The 24,669-nt window shown below is 43.8% G+C and overlaps 2 protein-coding genes, 1 non-coding gene and 4 pseudogenes across 3 annotated transcripts; all 7 read right to left on the bottom strand.

Annotated features, from left to right (window-relative positions):
* Positions 1-1,614: 1,614 nt before the first annotated feature.
* Positions 1,615-4,070, bottom strand: LOC119303182 (60S ribosomal protein L13a-4). The gene is made up of 4 exons (XM_037580279.1): positions 3,727-4,070; positions 3,514-3,630; positions 3,342-3,429; positions 1,615-2,005 (listed from the first exon to the last, which is right to left on the bottom strand). The coding sequence occupies exons 1-4, from the start codon at positions 3,996-3,998 to the stop codon at positions 1,862-1,864; spliced, it is 621 nt and encodes a 206-aa protein (XP_037436176.1). The 5' UTR covers positions 3,999-4,070; the 3' UTR covers positions 1,615-1,861.
* On the bottom strand, positions 2,122-2,204 carry LOC119304498. The gene has a single exon (XR_005148314.1). It is a non-coding gene; the product is annotated as a small nucleolar RNA SNORD24 (small nucleolar RNA).
* On the bottom strand, positions 2,291-2,366 carry LOC119304561 (annotated as a pseudogene).
* On the bottom strand, positions 2,486-2,561 carry LOC119304565 (annotated as a pseudogene).
* LOC119304564 lies at positions 2,680-2,755 on the bottom strand (annotated as a pseudogene).
* On the bottom strand, positions 2,897-2,971 carry LOC119304558 (annotated as a pseudogene).
* A 2,638-nt stretch (positions 4,071-6,708) lies between the features above and the next one.
* LOC119303181 lies at positions 6,709-11,494 on the bottom strand. Its single transcript, XM_037580278.1, has 8 exons — positions 11,197-11,494; positions 10,120-10,442; positions 8,017-10,024; positions 7,835-7,916; positions 7,647-7,713; positions 7,370-7,555; positions 7,215-7,275; positions 6,709-7,117 (listed from the first exon to the last, which is right to left on the bottom strand). The coding sequence occupies exons 1-8, from the start codon at positions 11,306-11,308 to the stop codon at positions 6,945-6,947; spliced, it is 3,012 nt and encodes a 1,003-aa protein (XP_037436175.1). The 5' UTR covers positions 11,309-11,494; the 3' UTR covers positions 6,709-6,944.
* Positions 11,495-24,669: the final 13,175 nt, after the last annotated feature.

The raw sequence follows: 24,669 nt of genomic DNA, 5'->3' as shown, positions 1-24,669 counted from the left end.
AGGCCAGGTTCCGCGGCGTGATCCCGGTGTGCCGCCGTCTGTTGCTGCCCCGGCCCGGGAGCGCCACCGTCCCTCGTTGCGCGTCTCCTCCTCTGTTGCCTCGCCTCATCCCCTCCTTCGCTGCCCCGCTCCGGCCTTCGTCTCCAAGTCCTAGTTCAAGAAATCAACGCAACAACGGTATTTGAGGAAATTCTTCACCCAAATATTTGTATGTTTGAAAAAAATTGTTTGACAATGAGGTTGATCATAGTTTTTCTTATTGATTGTAGATGAACGCACGTGTTCAAACTTTTTTCGACGACTCGCCATCGGACAAGGATGAAGAAATCAATCTTGTGATGGCTATGTATGCAGACACGATGGCAAACAAGAAGCCGAACTGGGGAGGTTCAGTGCCTGGTCATCTTGTACTCCGTCGGAACAAGCAAGACGGTCACGCGAAGCTATTGGTGACTACTTTGGTGAGAATCTGGTATATGGTGCAAAGACGTTTAGGAGAAGATTTTGAATGTCAATGAGGTTGTTCTTACGCATTCAACAAATAAGAAATGCAACTGGTCAACAAGGTCACAATAGTTTGAAAAAATATTGTGAGGCCGTGAAAATGTTTGCATACAGTTGATTCTATTGATGAATGGCAGAGAGTTTGCATTGACAGCTTATTTAAATTAACAAAGTCCATCATTGAGATATTTGGAGAAGAATATATTCGAGCTTCAAATGAAAGGGCACTGCAAGACTTCTTGAGATGGGTGCATCAAAAGGCTTTACAGGAATACTTGAAAGTATCGATTGCATGCATTGGAAGTGAAAGCTTTGCCCTACGACATTACATGGACAATTCAAAGGAAAGATTAAAGATGCAACTATAATTCTAGAACTTGTGGCGTCAAATGACATAGATTTGACATTCATATTTTGATTGTCAGGAGACAAAGAAGCATGTCGAAAGGATGTCGAAAGCATGGTACGAGAATCCTCACTTTGCTAGGAAACAAAGAAACATGTAGACAAGATGTAGAGCGGGGATTTGAGGTTCTCCAAACTCTTTTGCCATTCATGATCCTGCACACTTTTGGCATCAAAAAGGCTTGAGGCCATACCATGACCGCCTGCGTGATATTGCATAGCATGATATGATGACACACCACCAATTCAGCTAGAATGGGGTAATTCCAGAAATTTTGTTAATGCGCCAACGCATGGAGGGCCACACTGATAATGAGCTAGGGCCACAATGATCATTAACTAGTTGAGCATCGGTGGGCACTTCATGGAAACATCAGTTATGTTAATGTTGCCTTCAAATTATTATTAAGTATGAGTTCGATGTATAATTGTTTGAATTATTATGATGCGACATATAAATGTGTCATTGTTTAAAAAAATATGGGAAGAAGTTTAAGGCCAGCCCCAAAACTAGATTTTTAAGGTAGCTCCAAGAAATCAAGTACACAAATCTTTATCTTTAATATGTGTGCAGTATCCCGCACAAACAGTAGCTTTACTAGAATTTTCATGCCGCTAATCTGATGAGTGAAAAAGAAAGACATGTACAAAGGCAAACACATTACTTCTAACTTTCCAACGATAGGTCAAAGAGACTGCCATGGCTGTAGTAAAGAGAAACAGCCTCAGCAACATATAATCACCTGATAGACATTCACTAGAATCTCCAAATGGACACATTTGATAAACGAAACAGTTCACCAAGTAGAAAATTTCAAATGAGGGTAGCAGAACTGCATGCATAACAAAGGTTTACCAACCAGGTTGTACTATCACAGAGTTACCAAACTACTCAAAGACAAGAGGACAGAGGTTTCCCAAAACTGATGGCGCACGGAAGCTCTAATCTCTCTTAGTATTTGATCGGGGCTAGGATCTCCAGCTGAGTTCCCAACTTCTCCTCGGCCGCCTTCTCGGCCTTGACGCGGAGCTTCGCCAGTTGCTTTCTCCTGTCGTAGGAGACCTTGGCCTTCTCCTTTCTCTTTTCCTCCAGCTCCTGAATACAGGCCAAAGAGTGATGAGAAACAGGGTATGCACATACATCAGCACATAATGAACAAAGCCTGGCAACAGGGGATGTACTGTAATGATACCATTAGTCTAGAACTAAAGAGCCTCAGAGATCTTGGTGGTTGAGATCATCAAGTGGGATAAACCCATCAAGAGTAGCAAATATTTTGATAACATCACAGGCTCAAAGGAAAATAAAACCCCAGCAAAACTGTTGAATGAACTGAAACCCAAAACAGAGCAAAATCTATTAAGAGCACAAGATGGCATGGTCTGTCAGAAGTAGCTGGTTGTGATAATCATGAAGTATCAGTGGGAATCCGAACGATTTTCTTCATCACGCAGAAGCATGCAATTGACCCAATAGAACACAAAGAGCAACGAGGTTGTTAACAAAATAAGGAGTGCATGTACGACCAGTAATAAAGCAGTGCAAAAGTGCAAATGTAAGTGAGGAGAAGCCATGATCCGTCAGAAGTAGCTGGTTACACTAATCATGAAATATCAGTGGGAATCCGAACAATTTTCTTCATCACCCAGAATCATGCAACTCAACACAACAGAACACAAGAGCAACAATGTTTGTAACCACTGTAGGAATGCATGTACAGTCAGTGTAAAGGAGTAAATATGTGCAAATGTAATTCAGGAGATGGCGTGATCCGTCAGAAGTAGCTGGTTATAATAATCATGTAATATCAGTGGGAATCCGAACGATTTTATTCGTCACTCAGGTCATGCACTCATCAGCCAGTAGAACATAAAAAAGGAGGATTCAAACTGCATTGCTAAAAGGTTTGCAAAAAACAAAGAAAGGAAACTATGGAATAGTCCTAAGGGAGTACAAATGTGCAAATATAATACAAGAGATGGCATGATCCGTCAGAAGTAGCTGGTTGTAATAATCATGAAAATCAGTGGGAATCCGAACGATTTTCTTCATCACTCAGATCATGCACATCTCAGCCAGCAGAACATCACAAGCAAAATACGTTGCACAATGATTGCGAGCATGAGCAAACAAAATTCTTCAAAGTATTATGAAGCATGATCTATGACTGGATTCTTAATCGGTGGGGATCAGCATAAACATTTTTAAAATGCAGAACAAATCGTTTATCAGCACAAGAGAGTTTATATGACAGAAGCTGAACCCATATCTATTAGAGTACCAGAAATCAGGTTGAACTTTCATAGAGTGATTAGTACAACTAGACCACTTTAGTTTAGCATGACAGAGAAGACTAATCTTAACCCACTGGGAGCAGTCGAACACTAGCAACTATTGAGTACTGAAGAAACAGCACAATGAAACAGCATACCCTGATGGTGTCGGCGTAGTTCCATCCGACCTCCTTGGAGAGCTGGCCGAGGAGGCAGTACCTGTGCCCAGGCTGCAGCCTCAGAACCCTGCAAAAGCACAAGCCACGTCAACATCAAACACACATACAAGACGCACGCCAAGATCTAGAAGGCAGTCGAAGGCCGGCGTACTTGAGCGCGTCGGGGATGACCATGCGCTTGGTCCTGTCGTACGGCGGCGGGACGCCCTCGTACGCCTTGAGCCTGGCGAGCGCGGCCTCGCCCCTCGCGGTCTTGTGCGGAATCATACTGCAGAGCGCCACCAAACACGGCATCATCAGTACACGCAAACCCAAATGGATACGGGGACGGATCTAGGCGGCGGCGGCGTCGCCGGCGACGTACCCGCGGATGGTGCGCCAGAGGATCTTGGCCGGGGCGCGGAAGTGGATGGGGCCGTGGGAGGGCTTGGTGTTCATCCGCTTGCGGAGGAAGCGGAGGTACTTCATCTTCTGGCGGACGAGGCCGCCGGACATGCAGATCTCCTCGCAGCGGACCACCACCACGCGCTGCCCGTTGAGCAGCTCCTTGGCGACGATCGAGGCCAGGCGGCCGAGCATGTGGTGGCGGGCGTCCACCACCACGCGCTTGGCGCACACGCCGGAGCCGGACACCATCTCGCCTCTTACCTGGCGGCGGCGGCGCTACTGCTAGGGTTTGGAGTTCGGGGGTGGAGGCGGAATGGAGAGGAGTGCGCCGCTTAGGGTTTCGTATTTATAGATCTCCGCGTTTAGGGTGTCTTGCCTGGGCCAGTTGCTGGGCCTGTCCGGTCCGGGCCGCAGTGTTAAATGGGCTAGGCTTATTTAGATTTAAAAGGCTTTATGAGGTTGGAAAAAGTTATTCTTCGCTGACGGGCTTGCTGAATGATTTTGTCTGATATACGTACGGTTGTGGGTTCCGCTCAAAAAAAAACGTACGGCTGTGGGTTAAAAAAAGAAAGGAAAACGCTTGCGTTGGGCGCGCCGGTCGAACGCTTCGGCCGGTTCCGCCCACGCACGCAGCTCCTAGCGATACAAATTGCGACACGTTAGGTGCGAGGGCCCACCTCAGCATCATCCTCCTCCCTTATCTTCCTTCTCGCGCCCAGCCTAGCTTCTTCTCCGCTGCGGCCTCCTCTCCCAAACACGGTGGCAATCCCGCCGGAGATAAACTGCCACCACCGCATGTTGGCGACCTGGCAGCAATCTCGCCCAGACAAGGCAGCAAATCTCGTTGCCATCTTCCTTCTCCCTACTGCTTGGGAGGAACAAGCCCAACCTTGGACAAGCCACCACAAGGGACCAGCTGCTTTGGGACCCGGCAGCACGAAGGACCTGCCGACGACGTGACCTGCTGCCGCTCGGGGGAGGTTTGCTTCGAGCTGCCAGTGCTCGGAGGCTACCGCACGACCTGGCTGAACAACGGCATCAATGCTACAACCACCCTGCAATGATGCTGCAACGCGTGAACACCGGAGCTACAACCAGCAAGGTGTGTCGACAAAGCTACAACCTTTCACCTAAAAAGCTACAACCATATTCTCTAGAGTTTCTACCCGAGTTCGTCGGAGCTGTAGCCAGGCGACGTCGTCATCAGCGAAAATGCTACAATCATCTGTCGCAGGAGCTACAACCGATCTGTGGAGATGCTACAACCACGCACACTGGAGCTGGAACCGGTGAAGTGTCGCCGACTAATGCTACAACCGTTTACGACAATGATACGCCGACGGCGACGACGATGTGTGTTTTTGCTACAACTGGCAGTTGTGAAAGCTACAATCGGCGTCGCTGGAAGCTACATCCGGCCATGGCGTTTTGTAACCGCCGGTTGCAGCTTTTCGTTTGTCGTCCATGGCTTACGGCTCCATAGTTGAAGCTTTTTTCATTGTCGGATGAAGCATTTCTCGTCGCCAGATGAAGCTTTTTTATCACTGGTTGTAACTTTTCTTTGGTTCTTCATGGTTTTCCGTCGTACGAGTTGAAACTTTTTTCATAGCCGGTTGAAGCTTTTTTCGTCAGCGATTGTAGATTTTTCCGTCGTCGGTTGCAGCACTGGGCATCTCCCCCGGCGCTTGATTTTTTTTGTTGCAAGCGGGGGATGAGCAACAGCGAGCACACCGGTGAGCACGTCGGTGAGCTTCTGTCATCGCCACCGGAGCTACAGTGGTTGCCACGGAAGCTACAAAACCACCCTGCAATGAAGCTACAACTGCAGGGGTGACCGCAGGGGGTGACGAGGATGGCCGCCGAGGGCTGGGACCGGCGACCATGGCGGCCGGCGAGGGTGCCGAGGGTGGCGACAAGAGACGAGGAGGGCAGGCGAGGGGACGGCGACGAGGGAGAACGCGCACAACCGACGAGACGGGGCTCCTTTTTCTCGCGCTCGCGAGAGGAAGAAGACGAGCTGGGCTAGCACGATTTGGTTGGATAAAGATCCAATGGCTCAGGACGGGCCGATCTGACGGCTGGGGTACGACCAGCCGAAACGATTTGGCCGACGCACCGGCGCCCATCATCGCCCTAAAAAACATGCCAAATGTTGTAAATGAAGTACTCCCTCTATTCATTTTTATAAGGCCTTAAAGATATTTCAGACAATATGCAAAATAGCCTATTTTCAGTTGTCTGAAATGATTTATAAAAGTGAACGGAGGAAGTACTAAAAATACTCCAAATATTAGTTATGAGTATGTTCTAGCAGAATGAAAATGATGACCTTCAAAAGGACAATGTCATCTGAAATGAAAAACAAATGTGTCAACGGAGGAATTATTTGTACAAAGCTTTTGTCCATAGTTTAAATGGCTAATAATATTAGGAGAAACAAACAGGCTGGTTCAACTTTCCAAACTAAATTATTATTATTTTCTATCATAGATGATAATTTAATTTAATTAAGTTTAAGTTTATGATAGTTGGATTGCGCTATTCTCGTTTGCGTGAACATAGCTTTGCGAGCTTTGATTTCATGTTTGGCAAATTATGTTATGATCTGACTAACTCCTAAAACACACATAGAAACATTGCACATGTCACAACGATGAATCCATACATGTTCTGTAGATCATAACAAAAAAAAATGTAAAAAAGCAGTTCAAACACATGGGACGGTCGTACTCCGCAGCAATACTACTTTTTTAGAAGTGGTGTAGATGTTATCTAGTACTAGATTTTTTTAAGCAATTCAAAACAAATGGGATAAACACTGGAGTAGTACCGTTAAGGCTAGCAAGAAAATGGGTACAAGAAATAAAAGAACAACACAGACCCACAGCAATGCCCTGGTAGGAAAAAAACCATAAAAACTGGAAGAAAAACTGAACAAATACAAGGCGGTGACAAACAATTTTAAAAACTTAAGCCACCGTCTCAAAATTCATTCATATTCACTTGAGATCATCCGTACAAGTTATAACTGTTGGTACCCAAAATCCAATCTTCGATGCACCAACTTTTTCCATAACCCACGGTAAAATTAGTTTGGAGGTCAGGTATACAACAAACATGCTATAACTTCCCCTCATGTCTGAAGAATCAACACAAGATCAGTCTACTAGTCCGCCTCACTACATATTGGGAAGTTCAGGCACAAGTTAATGCGCCATACTCTTTACCAGCTATTTCAGCATAGAAGTCCCAATGTGGATCACTCTGTGTAATAAAAGGTTGACCAAATGGATTATTGCGAACGTAGCACTCAACATCATCTGCAAAAGCGAGTTTCTCCAGATACATGCGAAGATCTCCACCAGGACCTGCTTATCAGGAATTGTAATTTATATGCATCAATAGGCTGTAGCAGTGTAACAGGTCACTAGGTAAGTACATCGACATGAAATGGTGAATGCATACCCAATGAATTGTCGTTCCGGTTAAGATAGCTGAACGGCTGAGGAAAAATGGCAGTATGTGGCTGCATAACATAGGCATGAAAATATGCATTATTCAAATATGGAGATGAAACAGTTAAACAAGACACTGGTATATGAAAACAGCTGAGAAAATACCGGATTACGCAGAGCCTTGTAAGGAGAATCGTCCACAAGTAATGTATTGGAAGGTGAAAATTCCCCCTCCTTCCATGGAAGACCAGGTTCTTCCTTATTCCATAGTTTCTTCAATTCCTTCAGTACTATTGGTTTGTGCACGTTCTCCAGTGTGTTCCGTCCAGTCATTGTGCATTTATCCCTGGCCTGCCCATATGAAGGTCGCAAAACATATTAGGACCAAAATAACATACAATTGAGCATGCCCACCTACCACAGGTTCGTTTATGTTACATACCCAAGAAAACAGTAGGTATGGTTTGAAATCTCTCATAAGGATGTCAACAGCAGAATCAACATTTTTCCTAGAAAAATTATAAACCCCACATTAGTAAACATGGAGCAATGAGGATTAATATAAATCCCACGTAAGTAAGCATGGAGCAATGAGGATAAAGTAAAACAAATTAGGATAATAAATCGTACCGTTTCCTTGAGGACCATACACCTAGCTCGAAATTTTTTATGCAGAAGTTGAGAAAATCATCACAGTGAGGCCTTCGGAAGACTGGTAGAAAGGTGTAGTGCTATATTAATATCATCTGTCACAGTTCTATATCTGCATTTTCACAAATAATAATTACGGACAATTGTACAAGTAACTTTACCTAGTTTCCTTCGAACCTTTGCATCAGCCATGTGAGCATTGTGGAAATCTTCATTGATATCAGCAAGAAGGCCATTGAGATCTAGAATAAGAAGCTTTTTCTTCCGAAACCCTGTCAAGGAATCTCTTGGAGGGAAGGACATTCTAAGCTTTTCGCTATATGCCTGAGCTAAATTTGAAGGGCTTATCTGGTCATTGTTGTGATTTGTTGATAAGCAAGTTCGTTCTTTCTCCTGCATTTCATTCTTTACGGTACTGGTATGATCCAAATAGCTTCTTCCAAATCCATGCTCTGAATTCCTCCTGGCGTCTGATCCATACATGTTCATACTGTGATGAACACCTTCCCTAAAGTTAGGGTCTGGTCTTCCTGGCTGAAAGAAGTTTGCACCTTCATTGAATAAATACGACTGGTTCCTCTGAAATCCATGCTCTGAACTCCCCATGGCGCCTGATCCATAGATGTTCATACTGTGATGAACACCTGCCCTAAAGTTAGGGTCTGGCCTTCCTAGCTGAAAGAAGTTTGCACCTTCATCGAATGGATACGACTGGTTCCTCTGAAATCCATGTTCTGAATTCCCCATGGCGCCTGATCCATAGATGTTCCTATTGTGATGAACACCTGCCCTAAAGTTAGGGTCTGGCCTTCCTAGCTGAGAGAAGTTTTCACCTTCATAGAATGGATACGACTGGTTCCTCTGAAATCCATCCTCTGAGTTCCCCATGGTGCCTGATCCATAGATATTCATATTGTGACGAACACCTGCCCTGAAGTTAGGGTCTGGCCTTCCTAGCTGAAAGAAGTTTGCACCTTCATCAAATGGATAAGACCGGTTCCTCTGAAATCCATGCTCCGAATTCTCCATGGCGCCTGATCCATAGATGTTCATACTGTGATGAACACCTACCCTAAAGTTAGGGTCAGCCCTTCTTAGCTGAAAGAAGTCTGCACCTTCATTGAATGAATACGACCGGTTCCTCTGCAACCCATACTCTGAATTCCCCATGCCTCCTGATCCATACATGTCCATACTGTGATGAACACCTGCCCTTAAGTTAGGGTCTTCCCTTCCTAGCGGAAAGAAGTTTCTACCTTCACTGAATGGATGTGACTGGTTCCTCTGAAATTCATACTCTGAATTCCCCATGCCTCCTGATCCATAGATGTTCCTACGGTGATGAACATCTGCCCTAAAGTTACGGTCTGCGTTTCCTCTCTGAAAGAAGTTTGCGCCTTCATTGAATGGATACGACTGGTTCTTCTGATTTTCAGATGGTAAGACCTTTTCTATTCCAGCACTATTAACTGATGTATGAAGAATAGCTTCTCTCATATGTTTACCGGACCCGAAATTCTTGTGCTCTTCTGCGATGTTAGGCTGGGAAACATGATCAGAAGGTTTGGTAACATCTTCACTAACTGCACTCCGATAAACTTTTTCTTCAGTTGATGAATGTAGGCAGTTGGTCTTCACATCTGCATCAACTATAACACCTTGAAGTGGCATCAGAGACACATTACTGCTTGCCAGTTGGCTGGAGTGAAGCACGGATGAACCCAAGGATGTTGCAACATTCTCAGTTTCTTTCTCTTTAAGTGAACCAGGCAGAACTTCATCAAAGTTCTTTTGAATGGTACTGTCTACATTCAAATTTCCCCCATCCGTGGTCTCTGCGTTAACTACTGTGAATGAGTTTGTCAGGGATACATCATCTGGATTTTTCTTTAGCCTCAAACCCATGCATTTAGGAGCTTCTGCATTGTTCTCAGTAACCATCGACGTCAAACAAGAGGTACCAGCGGTAGTTGGCAAAGAAATATCATGTGAAGTGCTTGTGTTATGAACATGATTGCTATTCTCTTTTCCTCTGCTTCTATTCTTTTGCTTCTTCTCATCCTTCAAGCTGCTAGAGTTAAGAGAAGATCTGTTATTGTTTTCCTTCAATTCTTCCGAGATCCCTGCCAAATCGGCATTCTTCCTGTCTTCACATGCTGGATCCTCGTTCTGAAATCGATATTAACATTAGCGTTTCAAAGGGGCTATTAACACTAGTACTTCCCACTTCCTGGTATGCTGCAATAATTACGAAAGCAACTTACATCGGGTTTCTTCAAGAACTTGCTCCTTGCATCTTTAGTTTCCACCACAGAGATGTCACGTGCGTGAGATTTGCTGCCAGCACTAGGAGCATGTACTGCCTCTTTATTTCCAGGCTGAAAATTCCTCTTCCTTGTCCCATCTGAGTTTGCTGCCTGCTTGGAGGTAGTCTGCACTAAACTTTCACCCAAATGTTCTTCCGAAATCCAGGGTGAATGTGAATCTCCTCGAGTCGAAGTGGAGGTGTCATTGTTATTCTCCGGATTGCTAATAGCTGTGTCATGTAGTCCTCCTTGAGCATCAGCTTGTGTACTGTCAGTAGTGTCTGCAAATTAAGAGCAATTGAATGATGAGCCTGTCCTTATTCAACTATTATTAAATCTGAAATTCCCCAACCCAAGGTTGAAGGTCAGGTAAAAAAAGTACTATCACAACACAAGTAAACAACCGACATGCCCCTTTTTTTGTCCTGTGTCGTTTTGTACTCCCTAACGCTCTTATATTTCTTTACGGAGGGAGTATTAGATATTAGAAGATGTTAAGCTGGATCAAAATAAAAGTTCTCGCCTCATGTCTTACCACTTCCGTTTTACAGCACGCGCGTTAATCGGGGGTACCGCTGCTCCCGGGATCATTGATCCTAGCTAACATCTGCGAAGTCGTGTAACGTTGTTAAGTTTCTGTATTTCTGTCAGTAGGTTCTCTGGTTGTGGCTGATAACTGAAGGAGATGTTTAGCTGATCGCCAACTATAACGCAACAGAAAGAAAAAAAACAGAGCAATAGCAAAAACAGAAAGGCTATCCTACGAAACAAGAAAGGGAAACAGGAAAAAGCAAGACCGTACACTCGTCCCACTTCAGTAGCTTACACGGCTTCACAAAATGTTGGCTGACTTGTTCGAACCGATCGAATTACTCGTCTATCTAGGACAACTATGAGACCGGGAGCAGCAATACCGCAGACAGATTAACGCGGCGTCCTGTGAAACGGAAACGAAACTTTTTCTGCGATTATCGCGACGGCAATGATCGGAGGCAAGCACAAAACCCTCCTCCTGTCGGCCGCGCGGAGTCGTACCTGTGACGGGAGCGGCGCTGGCGGTGGCGGTGGCGGTGGCAGGGGCGCCCGGCTCCTCCGACGCGTCCGGGGGCCTCGACGGCGGGCTCGCCGCGGGCGGGGGCGGATCCATCCGGATCTGACGTCGGAGCGGAATGGAGAAGCGGGACAGAGATGCGAGGGGACGGGAGGGACGAGGAGGCCCAAAAAGCGCGTGCTGGCAGAGGCGGTCAGGAGGAGGCAAGAGGAGTGACGACGACGCCTCTTTTGGTGTGCAGCCTTGGCCTCGTGCTCTACCAAAGTCGTACCAATGGCGGAGCCGGAGCAGGTGTGTCGCCACCGGTTTGAATTGACCGCTCTCGTCTCTGGGTCCGGGCTGACCGAGGCTCCCGTGGGGCCGACTCGGGTGTAGTACGAACCGTTCTCGTGCCAGGAATTTCAGAAAAAAGGGACATGTTTTTTACGTTTTTTGTTGGTTGTTGGTTTTGCAATAACACCATCCATAGGTCTTTATTTTACACTTGGCGTGCGTTCTTTCATAAGGAGGCGTGGATATATTAATTTAGTTTGGTGTAGATGCCCACTTGGTTCGCACGGTAGAGGAGTTGTGTGGTGCACATCTCATGCCAAATAGCTAAATGGTACACGCCAACCCAAGATATACGAGATACGATCTGATTCATTGTCATAAAAATACAATTAAGGTATGCCATTTTTTTGAAAAAAATTTCTCAACGAGCTGCCACGGGTTTAAATTGTAGGCATGCATCATGAAAATACGATAAAAGTTTTAGCGGGGAAAGAGTTAGAGTGACAATTGAAGGGTGCACAAAGCGGTCGATGGATCCTATGTATGCACGATATATAGTTGAGTTTGAATTAATATAGTGTAAGGGTATCTTCAACGCTGCACTCAAACCGCTCGTAACCGTCCGGACAAAGCGGTCCTCACGGTACCCCATCGGTTCATGACCGGTTTGCATGTCCGTTTTCTCGCAAACCGGAAGCAAACTAGGTGGGGCTTTACGGGGTATCCGGATTGCAGCTACGCAGGACTCCAACATCTTCGGCCCACCCAAAAACCCGCCCCGACACCGCGTCTCCATCCTTTCCTCTTTCTCCGCATCCGCTTCCTCCCTTGTTGCCGCCATCGTTGTACCACCCCGCCCGCCCGCCAAGCCCTCCTAGACCTCCATCGCTACATGCGGTCGCCACGCCGCTTGTCCTCCGCCGTCAGTCCAAATCTCTCGTCCCTCTGCCCCGCATGTACCATCCGCTCTATGGGGGTCACCACACACGACAAGTATTTGGTGAAATGTCAGTGCTAATTTTTTTTGTCCTTTCTTTGAAGCAATGGATTCGTATATGGAGTACAGATATGAGCACTGTGTGAGTCGCCCGACGAGGAGGATTATGCCGATGAAAGGACGATGGTGTAGGGGGTCCTTGCAAATGCGGAGCTTGCGAAAGAGCATGTTCTCAACTTCAAGGGATCGATCAAGGGTCATCGAGTGCTGAAAGTGCAACTATCCCTAGGTGGTTTTGGTAATTCGTAACAACATATAGCTCATTGAGCTAATACTATTTCAAGATAAATATTTCAGGAAAGCTCAATGATTGGCATGTCATAGATTAGAAATGTGGACCCTTCAAGATGCTAAGGACAAAGAATTGGCTCAAGCTCAAAAGCTCAAGACTCTGCATTTTACTTTTAGTGATCCAAGATCACATTGAGTCCATAGGAAAGCCAATACTATTAAAAGGGGATGAGGTGTTGCTTAATGGCTTACTTGCTCAAAGTGCTTAGTGATATGCTCCAAAGCCCTCAACCACTTTCTCATATCCACCTATGTCCCAAACCAAAAGTCAAATTCGGCCCCACCAAAATTTTCCATTCGGCGCCACCGAGTTCTCTAGACATAGTCATTGCCACAAACCCTAATCAATTCGGTCACACCGATGGGATCTCGGTCTCACCGAGATGGGATTGCAAACTCTCTATTTCCCTTCGTAACGTTTCGGTCTAACCGAGATGAGCGATCGGTCCCACTGAGTTCGCAATGCAAACTCTCTGTTTCCCCTTCGTAATGTTTCAGTCCAACCGAAATGAGCGAATCGGTCCCACCGAGTTTGCCTGACCAACTCTCTGTTTGCTTATTACCAAAATCGGTCCCACCGAGTTTAAATAATCGGTCTCACCGAGATTACGTTATGCCCTAACCCTAATGAAATCGGTCTCACCAAGTTGACATGTCAGTCCCACCGAAAGTCCTAACGTTCACATTTTAAACTGAATCGGTCTGACCGAGTTTTCTGATTCGGTCTCACCGAGTTTGGTAAATTATGTGTAACGGTTAGATTTTGTGTGGAGGCTATATATACCCCTCCACCCACTCTTCATTTAGGGAGAGAGCCATCAGAACATGCCTACACTTCCATCATACATTTTCTGAGAGAGAACCACCTACACTTGTGTTGAGGTCAAGATATTCCATTCCAACCACATAAATCTTGATCTCTAGCCTTTCCCAAGTTGCTTTCCACTCAAATCATCTTTCCACCAAATCCGATCCTATGAGAGAGAGTTGAGTGTTGGGGAGACTATCATTTGAAGCACAAGAGTAAGGAGTTCATCATCAACACACCATCTATTACCTTTTGGAGAGTGGTGTCTCCTAGATTGGTTAGGTGTCACTTGGGAGCCTCCGTCAAGATTGTGGAGTTGAACTAAGGAGTTTGTACGGGCAAGGAGATCGCCTACTTCGTGAAGATCTACCCTAGTGAGGCAAGTCCTTCGTGGGCGATGGCCATGGTGGGATAGACAAGGTTGCTTCTTCATGGACCCTTCATGGGTGGAGCCCTCCGTGGAATCGCGCAACCATTACCCTTCGTGGGTTGAAGTCTCCATCAACGTGGATGTACGATAGCACCACCTATCGGAACCACACCAAAAATCTCCGTGTCTACATTGCGTTTGCTCCCTCCAAACTCCTCCATTTACCTTCATGTGCAATGTTTTACATTCCGCTGCTATACTCTTAGACTTGCATGTGTAGGTTGTTTACTTGACTAGTGCTAAGTTGCTAAAATCTGCCAAGACTTAAAATTGGGAAAATGCTAAATTTTTATTTTATCAAGTAGTCTAATCACCCCCCCTCTAGACATACTTTCCATCCTACAAATGGTATCAGAGCTTTGGTCTCCATTTGCCTTGATTTCCATAGCTTTTGGTGATCATAGCCTTGGTTTCACAACCTAGGAGAGTATGGCGTCTAGCGAGGGAAATTACCACCGTAGAGGTCCTTACTTTGATGGTACAAATTTTGCTAGTTGGAAGCATAAGATGAAAATGCATATTCTTGGACATAACCCCGCCGTTTGGGCTATTGTGTGTATTGGCTTGCAAGGTGAATTCTTTGATGGGAGAGAACCGAACCATGAAGCTAGCGCGGAAGAGTTGAATATGTTGCAATACAATGCTCAAGCTTGTGATATTCTCTTCAACGGATTGTGCCCCAAAGAATTCAACAAAATCAGCGTCTTGAGAACGCAAAGGAAATTTGGGATACTTTCATTGATATGCACAAAGGTACCAACTCCGTCAAGGAATCCAAATTGGATGTGCTTCGAATTCAACTTGACAATTTCAAAATGAAGGATGGTGAAGGTGTCGCTGAAATGTACTCTAGGCTTGCTCTCATCACAAATGAGATTGCCGGCTTAGGAAGTGAAGAGATGACCGATAGATTCATCATCAAGAAGATCCTAAGAGCCTTGGATGGAAAATATGATACAATGTGCACATTGATCCAAATGATGCCCAATTACAATGATCTCAAGCCAACGGAAGTCCTTGGAAGAATTGTTGCTCATGAGATGTCACTCAAGGATAAGGAAGAGATTCACAACAAGTCAAGTGGTGCTTACAAAGCCTCATGTGATGCTCCCACATAATCAAGTGAGAAACAAGCCTTCAATGAAGAATTGAGCCTAATGGTGAAGAATTTCAACAAGTTCTACAAGAGTAGAAGCAAGGAAAGAAGTTCCAAGTCAAGGTCCTACAATGAAAAAAGATCTTCAAGTCGTGAACGTAATTGCTACAATTGTGGAAGACCCAGACACTACTCAAATGAGTGCACGACTCCCTACAAAAGAAGAGAAGATTCTCCCAAAAGAAGAAGTAGAAGAGAAGAATCACCACCAAGAGAGAGGAGTAGAGATGACCATTGTGAACGAAGAACATCACGGAAGAGCAAGGATTCAGAAAGGAAGGACAAATCATCAAGGATCTACACAAAACAAAGACATCAAGCTCATGTTGGTGAATGGGTATCTGGCTTCGACCCGACAATCACTCCGAGAGAAGTTATCACTCCGACTCCGAATATACTCAAGATGAAGGTGTTGCCGGTCTAACACTTGTGTCAACCAACTCCTATGACATATTTGAGTCACCAAATGAAGGAATTGGAAGATGCTTCATGGCTAAAGGCCCAAAGGTATCACACCCCGAGTATGTTGATTTCAATAGTGATGAAGATGACTTGCTAGGTGATGATGATTTACTTGTTGACAATTCTAGTGATGAAAACTATGATGAATGTGCTATTAATCATGCTAATCAAGATAAAACGAATGACGATGATAAGAAGGAGATTGAGCGTCTAACTAAATAACTAAACACTCTTAAGTTAGCTCATGAAACTACCTTGGAAAATCATCGAGAGCTTTTAAAGACTCATGAGAAGTTACGCTTCAAAAAGCTCAACCTTTAGCAAGAGCATGGGTTCTTAAAAGTGATCAATGATGATCTTTGCAAGAAAAGTTCTTCTTACATTGCCAAGCGTTTAATCTTGTCTACTTACATGCCACAAGTTAAATCTAGCAACAAGAGTAAGAAATATTCTTCTTCTAGTAGTAACAATAATCATGCCAAAATCAATGATGTTGCTTCTAGTAGTTCTCTTGATTCCACTAATGATTCTCTTAGCCAAGTTACACTTGAGCAAGAAAATAGCTTATTGAAGGGAATTATAGACAAATGTGTTTACAAGATCCTTGCCGGAAGTAAGCAATTTGAGGAAATTGTATGCAAGCAAGGAAGACACCGGAAGAATCAAGGTGTTGGTTTTGAACTAAAGTTCAATGCCAATGGAGTTGAGTGGGAAGAAGATCAATACCCCAAGACGAAGTTTGTTCCTCAACAAGAGAAGTATGATCCTACTTCTTTCCAAGGAACACAAGCGCAAGATGATCTTCCACCACAAGACCACAAGCAAAAAGGCAAGGACAAGCTTCAAGAGAAGATTGATGCATTTGAGGAAGCTCCCAAAGCCTTGGTCAAGTGGGTTCCCAAGACTACATCAAGTTTTACTTCATCAAGTACGACTACAACCCCAAGGATTCCCATCAAGATGGTGTGGATCCCGAAGAAAAAGAACTAGATAGTTCTTGAGGGTGACTCCGCCAACATACTTCACTCATATCATTTTGGCAAGGACAAGTGCAAACAACTTCCATATCTTGCACTAGTTCAAGGAGTCACAAACCCTCTTGTTGGTAAGACAAGGGACAAGGTAGGGTAATGCTTTCATGGACATCATCCTATGTGAACATCACTCTATGTCTATGGATATCCTTGTTTGTTCCTTGTGGGACTAACCTGTGTAGGTATTGAAAGTGCAACTCACTCCAATGGATTGCTTAAAATGATCTACATCAACATTGAGCATCTACATCCTCAACACCTACATGAAGTCATCATCGACAAAACCCAAGGTTAGTTCATCCCTCTTAGGGGGGATATCACATCTAGGGGGAGCTTTACTCTAATCAATTGAGCTAAAGCAGCTCTAACAATGTGAACACAACAATGCTTTATGTAAAAGTGGTAACCCAACTTGTGCTTAAACGATGAGTATGACCTATGATCAAATGTTCTCATTTGACTCCTAAGTCAATATACTCATATATAGATGACCTAGTCATCACCAAATTGCTTGATAGATGCTAGAGTGTTTGTGCATGCTCTGCCACATATTTCATTTGCCATTTTATTGTGTGAGCATGTTGGTTGCATATTTTACTCATTTGAGGACATCCACTTGTTTTTTTGATTGTTTGGCGTTTTCTCTTTTGCCAAGTGGATGAACAAGAATGCCTAAGAACCTCCTCTAGCTATCTATGCTTTTCTCGTCTCAAACTCTATTCATGCTACATCACAAAGTTTGATCAAGTCAGATTCGAACCACTCTGTGTGAGGAGCACTCGGAGTCCCCGATTCATCATAGACTTAAACTTCCAAAACCTCTTTGTGCATTTCGGTATGACCGAGTTATCCACTTCGGTCACACCGAGTTCACTAAGTTGATCTAGTTGCAACCGATTTGAATTTTTCGGTCACACCGAGTTGCAGTAACCGCTCGCGATTCTGCATCTCGGTGCCACCGAGTTGTTCCACTCAGTCACACCGACAGGGTCGGGATATCCCTGCTGAAAGAGAGAGTTGCAAAATTTCTGCACTTTGTGATGCTCATCCACTCTACCTCATCTACATCTATTCACAGGGTCTGATGTCAGTAAGTTTGCAAAGATGCCTGATCAGAGTGACAGTCAGAACAGGTCTGAGGAACATGTGCAGCTGAGTGAGGGTTCAGATCCCTCAAGCACTTCTGATGATGGCAGTAGGAGCACTGTGAAGGAAATATGCCCTAGAGGCAATAATAAAGTTATTATTTATTTCCTTATATCATGATAAATGTTTATTATTCATGCTAGAATTGTATTAACCGGAAACATAATACATGTGTGAATACATAGACAAACAGAGTGTCACTAGTATGCCTCTATTTGACTAGCTCATTGATCAAATATGGTTATGTTTCCTAACCATAGGCATGAGTTGTCATTTGATTAACGGGATCACATCATTAGGAGAATGATGTGATTGACTTGACCCATTCCGTTAGCATAGCACTTGATCGTTTAGTTTGTTGCTATTGCTTTCTTCATGACTTATACATGTTCCTATGACTATGAGATTATGCAACTCCCGTTTACCGGAGGAACACTTTGTGTGCCACCAAACGTCACAACGTAACTGGGTGATTATAAAGGTGCTCTACAGGTGTCTCCAAAAGTACTTGTGGGTTGGCGTATTTCGAGATTAGGATTTGTCACTCCGATTGTCGGAGAGGTATCTCTGGGCCCACTCGGTAATGCACATCACTATAAGCCTTGCAAGCATTGCAACTAATGAGTTAGTTGCGGGATGATGTATTACGGAACGAGTAAAGAGACTTGCCGGTAACGAGATTGAACTAGGTATTGAGATACCGACGATCGAATCTCGGGCAAGTAACATACCGATGACAAAGGGAACAACGTATGTTGTTATGCGGTCTGACCGATAAAGATCTTCGTAGAATATGTAGGAGCCAATATGGGCATCCAGGTCCCGCTATTGGTTATTGACAAGAGAGGTGTCTCGGTCATGTCTACATAGTTCTCGAACCCGTAGGGTCCGCACGCTTAACGTTCGTTGATGATATAGTACTATGAGTTATGTATCTTGGTGACCAAATGTTGTTTGGAGTTTTGGATGAGATCACAGATATGACGAGGAACTCCGGAATGGTCCGGAAGTAAAGATTGATATGTGGATAGTAGTGTTTGATCTCCGGAAGGGTTTCGGAATTCACCGGAAGGGGTTCTGGATGTTTCCCGAAATGCTTGGGCACGAGAACACTTTATCTGGGCCAAAGGGGAAAGCCCACGAGGCTTTTGGAAAGTGCAAAAGGAAGTTTTGCGGAGACCAGAGGCTAGACGCCAGGAACCCTGGCGTCTAGGGGGTAGACGCCGGGAACCCTGGCGTCTAGCCCTGGAGTCCGAGAAGGACTCTTGCCTTTCGGGTGAAACCGACTTTGAGGAGGCTTTTACTCCAAGTTTCGACCCCAGGGCTCAACATATAAATAGAGGGGTAGGGCTAGCACCAAAGATAGATGAAGAAACACCAAGCCGTGTGTCGGCAACCCAGTCCCCTCTAGTTTATCCTCCGTCATAGTTTTCGTAGTGCTTAGGCGAAGCCCTACGAAGATTGTTCTTCACCAACACCGTCACCATGCCGTCGTGCTGCCGGAACTCATCTACTACTTTGCCCCTCTTGCTGGATCGAGAAGGCGAGGACGTCACTGAGCCGAACGTGTGCAGAACTCGGAGGTGTCGTGCTTTCGGTGCTTGGATCGGTCGGATCATGAAGACGTACAACTACATCAACCGCGTTGATATAACGCTTCCGCTAACGGTCTACGAGGGTACATAGACAACACTCTCCCCTCTCGTTGCTATGCATCACCATGATCTTGCGTGTGCGTAGATTTTTTTTTTGAAATTACTACGTTCCCCAACAGTGGCATCCGAGCCTAGGTTTTATGCGTTGATGTTGTGCACGAGTAGAACACAAGTGAGTTGTGGGTGATATAAGTCATACTGCTTACCAGCATGTCATACTTTGGTTCGGCGGTATTGTTGGATGAAGTGGCCCGGACCGACATTACGCGTACGCTTACGCGAGACTGGTTCTACCGACGTGCTTTGCACACAAGTGGCTGGCGGGTGTCAGTTTCTCCAACTTTAGTTGAACCGAGTGCGGCTACGCCCGGTCCTTGCGAAGGTTAAAACAACACCAACTTGACGAACTATCGTTGTGGTTTTGATGCATAGGTAAGAACGGTTCTTGCTAAGCCCAGTAGCAGCCACGTAAAACTTGCAACAACAAAGTAGAGGACGTCTAACTTGTTTTTGCAGGGCATGTTGTGATGTGATATGGTCAAGACATGATGCTAAATTTTATTGTATGAGATGATCATGTTTTGTAACCAAGTTATCGTCAACTGGCAGGAGCCATATGGTTGTCGCTTTATTGTATGCAATGCAATCGCCTTGTAATGCTTTACTTTATCACTAAGCGGTAGCGATAGTCGTGGAAGCATAAGATTGGAGAGACAACAACGATGCTACGATGGAGATCAAGGTGTCGCGCCGGTGACGATGGTGATCATGAAGGTGCTTCGGAGATGGAGATCACAAGCACAAGATGATGATGGCCATATCATATCACTTATATTGATTGCATGTGATGTTTATCTTTTATGCATCTTATATTGCTTTGATTGACGGTAGCATTATAAGATGATCTCTCACTAAATTTCAAGATAAAAGTGTTCTCCCTGAGTATGCACCGTTGCCAAAGTTCGTCGTGCCCAGACACCACGTGATGATCGGGTGTGATAAGCTCTATGCCCATCTACAACGGGTGCAAGCCAGTTTTTGCACACGCAGAATACTCAGGTTAAACTTGACGAGCCTAGCATATGCAGATATGGCCTCAGAACACTGAGACCGAAAGGTCGAGCATGAATCATATAGTAGATATGATCAACATATTGATGTTCACCATTGAAAGCTACTCCATTTCACGTGATGATCGGTTATGGTTTAGTTGATTTGGATCACATGATCACTTAGATGATTAGAGGGATGTCTATCTAAGTGGGAGTTCTTAAGTAATATGATTAATTGAACTTTAATTTATCATGAACTTATTCCTGATAGTATTTGCATATCTATGTTGTAGATCAATAGCTCGCGCTATTGCTTCCCTATGTTTCGATATGTTCCTAGAGAAAACTAAGTTGAAAGATATTAGTAGTAATGATGCGGATTGGATTCGTGATCTGAGGTTTATCCTCATTGCTGCACAGAAGAATTATGTCCTTGATGCACCGCTAGGTGACAAACCTATTGCAGGAGCAGATGCAGATGTTATGAACGTTTGGCTAGCTCAATATGATGACTACTTGATAGTTTAGTGCACCATGCTTAAACGGCTTAGAATCGGGACTTCAAAGACGTTTTGAACGTCATGGACCATATGAGATGTTCCAGGAGTTGAAGTTAATATTTCAAGCAAATACCCGAGTTGAGAGATATGAAGTCTCTAACAAGTTCTATAGCTAAAAGATGGAGGAGAATAGCTCAAGCAGTGAGCATGTGCTCAGATTGTCTGGGTACTACAATCGCTTGAATCAAGTGGGAGTTAATCTTCCAGATAAAAATAGTGATTGACAGAATTCTCTAGTCACCATCACCAAGTTAGTAGAACTTAGTGATGAACTATAATATGCAAGGGACGACGAAAACAATTCCCAAGCTCTTCGCGATGCAAAAATCGGTGAAGGTAGAAATCAAGAAAAATATCAAGTGTTGATGATTGACAAGACCACTAGTTTCAAGAGAAAGGGCAAAGGGAAGAAGGGGAACTTCAAGAAGAACGACAAACAAGTTGCTGCTCAAGTGAAGAAACCCAAGTCTGAACCTAAGTCTGAGACTAAGTGCTTCTACTGCAAAGGGACTGGTCACTAGAAGCGGAACTACCCCAAGTATTTGGTGGATAAGAAGGATGGCAAAGTGAACAAAGCTATATTTGATATACATGTTATTGATATGTACTTTACTAGTGTTTATAGCAACCCCTCGGTATTTGATACTGGTTCAGTTGCTAAGAGTAGTAACTTGAAACGGGAGTTGCAGAATGAACAGAGACTAGTTAAGGGTGAAGTGACGATGTGTGTTGGAAGTGGTTCCAAGATTGATATGATCATCATCGCACACTCCCTATACTTTCGGGATTAGTGTTGAACCTAAATAAGTGTTATTTGGTGTTTGCGTTGAGCATGAATATGATTTGATCATGTTTATTGCAATACGATTATTCATTTAAGTAAGAGAATAAATTGTTGTTCTGTTTACATGAATAAAACCTTATATGGTTACACACCCAATGAAAATGGTTCGTTGGATCTCGATCGTAGTGATACACATATTCATAATATTGAAACCAAAAGATGCAAAGTTAATAATGATAGTGCAACTTATTTGTGGCACTGCCGTTTAGGTCATATTGGTGTAAAGCGCATGAAGAAACTCCATGCTGATGGACTTTTTGAATCACTTGATGCTTGTGAACCATGCCTCATGGGCAAGATGACTAAGACTCCGTTCTCCGTAACAATGGAGCGAGCAACTAACTTATTGGAAATAATACATACTGATGTATGCGGTCCGATGAGTGTTAAGGCTCACGGCAAGTATCGTTATTTTCTGACCTTCACAGTTGATTTGAGCAGATATGAGTATATCTACTTGATGAAACACAAGTCTGAAATATTTGAAAAGTTCAAAGAATTTCAGAGTGAAGTAGAGAATCATCATAACAAAAAATAAAAGTTTCTACGATATGATCGCAGAAGTAAAATATTTGAGTTACGAGTTTGGCCTTCAGTTAAAACAATGTGAAATAGTTTCACTACTCATGCCACCTGGAACACCACAGCGTAATGGTGTGTCCGAACATCATAATCGCACTTTATTTGATTTAGTACAATCTATGATGTCTCTTACCGGTTTACCACTATAGTTTTGGGGTTATGCATTAGAGAGAACTGCATTCACATTAAAAAGGGCACCATCTAAATCCGTTGAGACAACACCGTATGAACTATGGTTTAGCAAGAAATATAAGCTGTCGTTTCTTAAAATTTGGGGCTGCGATGCTTACGTGAAAAAAAAATCAACATGATAAGCTCGAACCCAAATCAGAGAAGTGCGTCTTCATAGGATACCCAAAAGAAAATATTGGGTACACCTTCTATCACAGAACCGAAGGCAAGATATTCATTGCTGAGAATGGATCCTTTCTAGAGAAGGAGTTTCTCTTGAAAGAAGTGAGTGCGAGGAAAGTAGAACTTGATGAGGTAACTGTACCTGCTCCCTTATTGGAAAGTAGTTCATCACAGAAATCTGTTCCTGTGACTACTACACCAATTAGTGAAGGAAGCTAATGATGATGATCATGTAACTTCAAATCAAGTTACTGCCGAACCTCGTAGGTAAACTAGAGTGAGATCCGCACCAGAGTGGTACGGTAATCCTGTTCTGGAGGTCATGTTACTTGACCATGACGAACCTACGAACTATGAGGAAGCGATGATGAGCCCAGATTCCGCGAAATGGCTTGAGGCCATGAAATCTGAGATAAGATCCATGTATGAGAACAAAGTATGGACTTTGATTGACTTACCCAATGATCGGCGAGCCGTTGAGATTAAATGGATCTTCAAGAGGAAGACGGACGCCGATAGTAGTGTTACTATCTACAAAGCTAGAATTGTCGCAAAAAGGTTTTCAACAAGTTCAAGGTGTTGACTACGATGAGAGTTTCTCACTCGTATCTATGCTTAAGTCTGTCCGAATCATGTTAGCAATTGCCGCATTTTATGAAATATGGCAAATGGATAAACAAAACTACATTCCTTAATGGATTTATTAAAGAAGAATTGTATATGATGCAACCAGAAGGTTTTCTCAATCCTAAAGGTACTAACAAAATATGCAAACTCTAGCAATCCATCTATGGACTGGTGCAAGCATCTCGGAGTTGGAATATACGCTTTGATAAGTTGATCAAAGCATATAGTTTTATACAGACTTGCGGTGAAGCCTGTATTTACAAGAAAGTGAGCGGGAGCACTACAACATTTCTGATAAGTATATGTGAAAGACATATTGTTGATCGGAGATAATGTAGAATTATTCTGCAAAGCATAAAGGAATGTTTGAAAGGAGTTTTTCAAAGAAAGACCTCGGTGAAGCTGCTTACATATTGAGCATCAAGATCTATAGACATAGATCAAGACGCTTGATAAGTTTTTCAATGAGTACATACCTTGACAAGATTTTGAAGTAGTTCGAAATGGAACAGTCAAAGAAGGAGTTCTTGCCTGTGTTACAAAGGTGTGAAGTTGAGTAAGACTCAAAACCTGACCACGGCAGAAGATAGAGAGAGAATGAAAGTCATTCCCTATGCCTCAGCCATAGGTTCTATAAAGTATGCCATGCCGTGTACTAGACCTATTGTATACCCTGCCCTGAGTTTGGCAAGGGAGTACAATAGTGATCTAGGAGTAGATCACTAGACACTGGTCAAAATTATCCTTAGTGGAATAAGGATATGTTTATCGATTATGGAGGTGACAAAAGGTTCGTCGTAAAGGGTTACGTCGATGCAAGTTTTGACACTAATCGAGATGACTCTAAGTCTCAATCTGGATACATATTGAAAGTGGGAGCAATTAGCTAGAGTAGCTCCATGCAGAGCATTGTTGACATATAAATTTGCAAAATACTTATGGATCTGAATGTGGCAGACCCGTTGACTAAACTTCTCTCACAAGCAAAACATGATCACACCTCAGTACTCTTTGGGTGTTAATCACATAAGCGATGTGAACTAGATTATTGACTCTAGTAAACCCTTTAGGTGTTGTTCACATGTCGATGTGAACTATGAGTGTTAATCACATGGTGATGTGAACTATTGATGTTAAATCACATGGCGATGTGAACTAGATTATTGACTCTAGTGCAAGTGGGAGA

The sequence above is a fragment of the Triticum dicoccoides genome, chromosome 5A, assembly GCF_002162155.2.
Source record: "Triticum dicoccoides isolate Atlit2015 ecotype Zavitan chromosome 5A, WEW_v2.0, whole genome shotgun sequence".
Classification (NCBI taxonomy): Eukaryota; Viridiplantae; Streptophyta; class Magnoliopsida; order Poales; family Poaceae; genus Triticum; species Triticum dicoccoides.
This window is presented reverse-complemented; position numbering and strand designations above follow the sequence as displayed.

Bases quoted from the DNA above. Each gene is read 5' to 3' on its own strand.
- LOC119303182 (XM_037580279.1), bottom strand. From the start codon at position 3,998: ATGGTGTCCGGCTCCGGCGTGTGCGCCAAGCGCGTGGTGGTGGACGCC. The intron at 3,631-3,726 runs GTACGTCGCCGG...GGCGCTCTGCAG, and splicing joins CTCTGGCGCACCATCCGCGG to TATGATTCCGCACAAGACCG. The intron at 3,430-3,513 runs GTACGCCGGCCT...GTGCTTTTGCAG, and splicing joins GTCATCCCCGACGCGCTCAA to GGTTCTGAGGCTGCAGCCTG.
- LOC119303181 (XM_037580278.1), bottom strand. From the start codon at position 11,308: ATGGATCCGCCCCCGCCCGCGGCGAGCCCGCCGTCGAGGCCCCCGGAC. The intron at 10,025-10,119 runs GTAAGTTGCTTT...TATCGATTTCAG, and splicing joins AGTTCTTGAAGAAACCCGAT to AACGAGGATCCAGCATGTGA. The intron at 7,118-7,214 runs GTATGCATTCAC...CCTGATAAGCAG, and splicing joins CCGGAACGACAATTCATTGG to GTCCTGGTGGAGATCTTCGC.